This window comes from Carex rostrata, chromosome 2 (genome assembly GCF_964058835.1).
Source record: "Carex rostrata chromosome 2, lpCarRost1.2, whole genome shotgun sequence".
In the NCBI taxonomy this organism is placed as follows: Eukaryota; Viridiplantae; Streptophyta; class Magnoliopsida; order Poales; family Cyperaceae; genus Carex; species Carex rostrata.
This window is the reverse complement of record NC_135919.1, coordinates 17,645,593-17,652,679: the sequence shown is the minus strand read 5'-3', so window position 1 is coordinate 17,652,679 and position 7,087 is coordinate 17,645,593. Positions and strand designations below refer to the sequence as shown.

The 7,087-nt window shown below is 34.4% G+C and overlaps 1 protein-coding gene across 1 annotated transcript; it reads right to left on the bottom strand.

Annotated features, from left to right (window-relative positions):
• Positions 1-3,691: 3,691 nt before the first annotated feature.
• Positions 3,692-6,137, bottom strand: LOC144546545 (trans-cinnamate:CoA ligase, peroxisomal-like). The gene is made up of 2 exons (XM_078295089.1): positions 5,924-6,137; positions 3,692-5,459 (listed from the first exon to the last, which is right to left on the bottom strand). Exons 1-2 carry the CDS (start codon positions 6,125-6,127, stop codon positions 3,936-3,938), a joined length of 1,728 nt encoding a protein of 575 aa, XP_078151215.1. The 5' UTR covers positions 6,128-6,137; the 3' UTR covers positions 3,692-3,935.
• Positions 6,138-7,087: the final 950 nt, after the last annotated feature.

Genomic DNA, 7,087 nt, shown 5'->3' with positions numbered 1-7,087 from the left:
AGAAGTGTTTAATATATTTCTTTGAAAATAGATGGAATACAATATAATTTGATTTATTATAAAGACTATGACAAATAACTCGGATCAACATTTTTCAGACCGAATTTTTCACGGCTGTAAGAAAAATTAATATATTTCTTTATGTGTTATTAGAAAAAAAAAATGCTTTGAATTTGAGTTATTGATCGCAGTTTAAAAGTCACTTCTAGGTAATATAGAAAATATCGTGATCCTTCTAGTACATTTAATTTCTAAAAGGTTGTATTTATATTGAAAATTCTTTTTGAATAACAATCATTAAATAATTTAAAATTTTTTTTTTTTCAAAAATATATACAACTTTTTAGAAGTTAAATGTACTATATTTGCTTAGAAGTGACTTTTGAACCAGAATCAATAACTCAGAATCCTTGCATTTTTATTTTTTTTCCAATAACACATAAAGAAATATATTAATTTTTCTTACAACTACAATAAATCCGGCCTGAAAAATATTGATTCGGATTATTTGTTGTAATCTTTCTAATAAATTAAATTGCATTGTATTTCATCTATTTTCAAAGAAATATATTAAACATTTCTTATATTTCAATACAAAAAATTAATTAATTAAAAATATATATATGTTTTGTAAAAAAAAAAACAAACAAACAAAATCTCACCGGTCAAAACAATAAATAATTATGTTTCTTTTCTTGAAACCGGTCAAAATCTCACCGGTCTCAATTATTGAACCGGTGAGAAAATAACCGGAAAGAAGTTGGAAAACCGGTGAGATTTTGACCAGTTTGGACAATTTTCAAAATCCGGTGCAAAAGTGGGTAGAATCTGAATTTTTTTTTTTTTTTTTTGGATATTAATAAAAATTTTGGAAATCAGTCGCTCCTTCATAAAAGAAAGGAGAATAAAGATATGATAGTGAGACTACAATAAATATGTTATTATTTTTTTAAAAATAAATCAAATTATTTTACAATAGAATGGATCAAACTTTAATAAAAAGTATTAATTATTTTTTAGGTTCAATTGTTACAAAATTACCCCAATTTCAAATGAAGAATAACTATATTATGTTTCAAAGTAAAATGTAATATTTTAATGCTTTTACATTTTTTTTTATCTCACTTTCATTTTGCGGAAAAAATCGCGTCCTATTTTCATTTGGCCTGTTTCGACTAATTCTCTCGATATCTCTTCCTATGAAAATTTAATAATAATAATAATAATAAATTAAATGAAAAAAAAAAAACTTTTTTTCACCTATTTATGATAACAATACTAGCTACGTTCTTGTTCACGAGAAGTTGGTAAAATTGTAGAGCGATTACAATTCTAATCATACAAGATAATCAACTTGATTGATTGGTATTTTACAAAAACTATAAGTGCCGAGTAGTCTATGTAGCATGAACCATTTACTATAAGTTGGTTTTCTAAAATTATTTTTGTATTTATGGTTTATAAAAAAGATTCCTTATAAAGTATATATACTTAATTAACCTAACTAGAGAAGTTCCAATAAGTACGACTAGTATATATAGTCAATTTTACCAAGTCCGAAGTCAAGAGCACTCAACAGCTCTTGGGTTTACATGAATTTTAAAATAACTACTAATTAAACACCAATGGAGTAGAAGTCTCTCTAAAGATAATATAGCGCAAATGGTTGTTTATTCTCACTCGTGCCAAGTTCAACTTCAACCCAATGTTCATAAAAAATATTATCTAGAACCGGCCGTAATGGGGAACCACCTTCTATCCAGCAATCCGGAATAAACAATTCAAAGCTTTTCTCATCCATTTGCTCAATCGTTAAGTATCCATTTTCTGTTGAAAAATACAAAAAGGTGTTCTGCCAAGTTTCTCAAAAAAAAAATACAAAATGTTCTGAGGGTTTTTAATGGACTAATGATTGACTGAGGGCTGAACAAAAAGTTCATAGTTCATGATTCAATTTGAGTTTGATTTGAAAAAAGTTTGTAATTAATTTGATTCGAAATTAGCTCGTTCTGAAACAAATCAAACAAGTTAGGTTCGAATCTTATTCAAATCAAACTCAAATTGGGTATAATTCGTTCGAAATTGATTCGCAAACTATTTAGGTTCGAATCTCAAATAATGCAACTAATGAATTCAACCATTAATATTTAATAATGCAAGAACCACAGTTCAAAATTGTTAATATAATAGTAACTTATAATAGGAAAATGTTTCAGCGGCGTAACAAATTAACGATGAAATAAAATCCATTTGACTAGGTCCATACCGTGATTTTAATCAATCTTGCAGCGTAAAAAATAAGGAAATCTTGAATTGACCCATAATCCATCAGTGTGAATTCGTGAAGGTAAAAGAAAACCGTGTGAATTTTGTTCTACAAGAAGAAACTAATGCATAAACTACCGGTATAACTAGGACTGTCAAAAAAAATTGTAGTTCGTAATTTGATTGACTTTGATTCGAAAAAATTATAGTTTGCAATTAATTCAATTCAAAATTAGTTTGTTATGAAACAAATCAAACTAGTTCGATTCGAATTTTATTCAAACTCAGACTGAAGTAAGTTCTATTCGGTTTGATTTGTTTACAGCCCGTTATTGAATGCTATACATTTAAAGAAAAAGCACAAAATTTTCTTTGATTATACATTGACAGGGAAATAAATCTGTTGTTATTCTAAAGGAATAGCATGGACTTGTTATTTCGATTTCAACCGTTGATTTTTGAAATTCGTGCATAAACAAATTATTAGATTCGCACATACAAAAATTTAGCCGTTTAAATCGGAATAACAGATCCGTTAGAATAACAACATATTTATTTCCCATTGATAGTAATAATTGCAGTATCATAAGTTTATTTTGCAATACTTGTAGCCCTCTCAAGAATTTCTGATTCGACCCAAAACCGACCTGACATGACCAATTCTGGTCTCTAATATATTGTCAGCAATTGAGGTAACCAATTATACTGCTACACGTCTACCTATCTAGTATATATAAAATTAAGAGGCAATACCTAATCCATAAATTTGAATGTTTAATGTGATAGCAAGCCATAACGTACCAGTACTTTTTTTTATCGATTTTGATTTTGATTTTGATTTTGATTTTGATTTTGATTTAGATGTCTCGCCAAAACCAATAATTAATAAATAATATGAAGAGGCAATGTCAATATCATCAAATTTTCTGTTCTTGGTATTCTATTATTGTCAGTAATCTCACATGTAGGGACGAAAAAACCCTGATTCTGAGATTTAGAGCATCACATAAATGAGATTGAACCATTTAGAACTGGTAACTGGTCCGGTAGCCGTAGGTCCGTAGATGAAGAAATACTATTACATTTATTTTATTACAGAAATACTAATCCGTTAATTTTAGTGTTTGTTGGAGATACTTAACGGCCCCTATATAAACGGAGACACCTCGGTTGGGGACATTTAGCATTACCATAATTATACCCCAATTCCTTCTCCTTCTTTTTGGTTCTTTTCTGTTCGTTGAGCCTTTTTTCCACTTAAGCATGTCCTCGCGAATGAGCATGAACAAACATTCACTTAATATTTGAATTTTCGAGAAAAAAAAATTATGATCTTTTTACTTGAATCTCAATATTTTTGGCTTTTTATACTTATCAAAATTTTCAAATGTTACGGTACAATACTATAGATTATTATGAAGAAAACATCCAAATATTGCAATTTTCTCATATTTCAAAGTACATCCATATATACAATTTATATATATAAAAAGAGTATTTTTGTCGCCTAGTTTTAAATCATCCTTGATGGGGGACATATAACCATCAACTCTTAATTAATTAACAGGAAAAATAAAATACAAAAAGGAAAACAAAGAAAAAAGAAAAGTAATTTTGTCATGCATCTTTCTTTCTTTTTTACTTTGTCACGTAATTTTAATTTTGTCTTCTCAAAGCCTTGACATAACCATCACTTGCTCTTCATGATTCTTCTTCTTGATCATCACTTGCTCTTCATGATTCTTCTTCTTTGTGCCTACCTTCAACCCTTTTGCAACTTCCCTCAAAAGAACCTTCTGTGCTTTCCCTGTTGCGTTCTTCGGTATCTCTTGCAAGAAAACCACTTTCCTTGGTACCATGTAGTGAGACATCTTATCTCTACAATAGGAGATTATGTCTTCCTCTTCAATTCCTACCTCATTGGATGCATACTCTTTTTTTAGCGCAATAAATGCACACGGCGTCTCGCCCCAATGCGGATGTGGCATGGCAACCACTGCCACTTCGAGTACCATCGGATGACGGTACAGTGCCGTCTCTACCTCTACACTGCTTATGTTCTCTCCACCTGATATGATTACGTCCTTTGATCGATCTTTGATCTCAATATATCCATCCGGGTGCTTCACCCCGACATCACCAGTTAGAAACCAGCCATCCTTGAAGGCTTCATCTGTCTCCTTTTTGTTTTTGAAGTAGCCCTTCATTATGCTACTTCCACGAAGGCATATCTCGCCTTGAGTGATGCCGTCACTGGGAACACTTTGCATTGTTTCTTTGTCCTTCACATCAGCACCGGCTAGTGAGAGCGCACCAAGACCTTGTCTGGCCTTCAACTGAGCACGCTCAGAAGCCGGTAAGTGGTCCCAAGCTTCCTGCCACTCACAAACAAGCGCAACTCCAGTTGCCTCAGTGAGGCCATATGCATGAGTGATACGGAACCCAAGACGCTCGATGCTTTCCAGTAGAAAAGCAGGTGGAGGGGCACCGCCGGTCAACATGCTAACCGGACGGGTCAACGGACGGCGTTCGGTTGGAGAAGCTTGAAGAAGGGTGGTGAAGAGGACAGGGGCACCGCACATGTGGGTCACGCCATAGGAAGAAATAGCATGATACATGTCCCGAGCTGTTGGTGACCGGATACAAACATTAGTGCCGCCTCGTGCTGCCATACCCCAAGTGAAGGTCCAACCATTGCAATGGAACATCGGTAAGGACCACAAATACACCGGTTGTAGCCCAACCCCCCATTGTAGTAGCAGAGTCATGGTGCTCAAATAGGCACCGCGATGGCTATACACCACACCTTTGGGCTCTGAGGTAGTGCCCGAGGTGTAATTCAGTGCAATTGCATCCCACTCGTTGGTGACGGGTACTGGTGGAAAGGCAACCACATCTGCCAAGGCAAGTACTTGCTCATACTCTAGACCAGGTGAAGTGTAGATTTTGGCAGAGGAGACCTCGCCAATCACAACAAGTACCGGATGGGGAGTAGTGAGGACAGATAGTGCCTCGTTAGCCAAAGAGAGCAGCTGGTGATCAACAAAGAGGATCTTCGCTTCAGAGTGGCAGAGAATGCCGGCAATGGCAGAAGCATTTAGGCGGGTGTTGATGGTGTTTAGCACAGCACCGGCCATTGGGACTCCAAAGTGTGACTCGTAGAGCGCTGGGACATTTGGTGCAAGTATGGAGACCTTTACAAAAAATTGACATGAGACATGTCAGCTATATGATGTCTTTGTGATAGTTAAATTTTGTACTGATAACAATTAACGCTTTAAAGTAAGTAGATTAAAAATTTCCCACATATTTAAGGTTGAGCTTCAACATATAATTTGCAAATAAAATAATTTATCCAACCTTTAAACCAGTGTTTAAATGCGGTGCATCGTGCATGGACTATATATACGGCCGCATATGCGTATATAGTATGCATGCTATCTCATTTAAAAAGTCATACAGTCACTTATATGCGGATTTGAATATGCACATCATATATACGGTCATGCGGATGCATAATACTACATGCAAACTGCATATGCAGATATGCGGTCTGCATATACGGTCTTGTTGCTATATAAAGGAAAATATATGTACTGAATTATGTAATAGTGGATTAGACGGTAGCTAGATTGAGAGAATGTATATATATGCTCACCACATCGTTTTTCTTGATGCCAAAAGACTGCAGCCAGGCAGCAAGGCGGAGGCAGCGGTCATACGTCTGCTTCCAGGTGAATTTTGTGTTATCATACACAACGGATGTAAGATTGCCGTATGCGGAAGCGGCACGGTGGATGAAGGTGAGTGGGGTAAGTTGAGCAAAGTTTGCATCATTCTTGGGTAGAGAGTTAGCATCCATTTGGTATAGGTTAATTGTTTCTAATTGAAAATGAAGGACAGAGAAGAGGAGGGAATTAAGGGGAGAGAGATTTAAACACAGAGACAGACAACTAGGCGATGTGTACATATGTTGGAGCTGGTAGGAGATGGATGGTTATATATAGAGAGAGAGAAATCTGAGGGGATACTCGAGGGAGTTTCTCTTTGAGAGGAAATAGCGTAGATAATTAATTTCAGTGTGGAGTAAAGAGTTTGAACACGGACCGTTGACGCTTAGACCAGACTCAAATAGCTTTTGTTTTTTTTTTTTTTTTTTTTTTTTTTTTTTTTTTTTTTTCTCGCACTAGAAACAATTCACATGCGATGGTGGGAGATGATTCGATCTGATGTTGGCAGCACTAGCTAGCTCATGTTTCACGAGCCTCGTCATTAATATTTATTTTTCACGCTACAGCCAATCATTATATATATAATACTCAATGTACGTATTTAATTAATTAATTATCCTCTCACGGATCTATTTTGGTCGTTAATATTGTCACATATATACATGTGAGTAAGGCTTGGGTGATATGGATAGCATAGAGGGCTACGGTGCTACGGCTCAATATTCGAGTTTTCAAAATTCTAACGGTCGATCCGAACCGTTCATCTTATTCTCCATATTAATATGTGTTTGGAGGCCAAATTTTACATTTTTTGAAATTTATTTTACTATTTTTTTAGCTAGGTAGAAAATCACTTGATCTAAAAAATTTTGCACTATTCAGATATTTGATTTTCTACCTATCTAAAAAAATAGTAATTTTTTTTCAAAAAATGTAAAATTTGGTCTCCAAACACATATTAATATGGAGAACAAGATGAACGGTTCGGATCGACCGTTAAAATTTTAAAAACTCGAATATTGAGCCATAGCACCGTAACCCCCTATGCTATCCATAGCACCCAAGCCATACTCTATACATGTTGAAACGTT

Coding starts and splice junctions, on each gene's coding strand:
- LOC144546545 (XM_078295089.1), bottom strand. CDS start 6,127: ATGGATGCTAACTCTCTACCCAAGAATGATGCAAACTTTGCTCAACTT. Junction 5,460..5,923: donor GCATCAAGAAAAACGATGTG/GTGAGCATATAT, acceptor TTTTTTGTAAAG/GTCTCCATACTTGCACCAAA.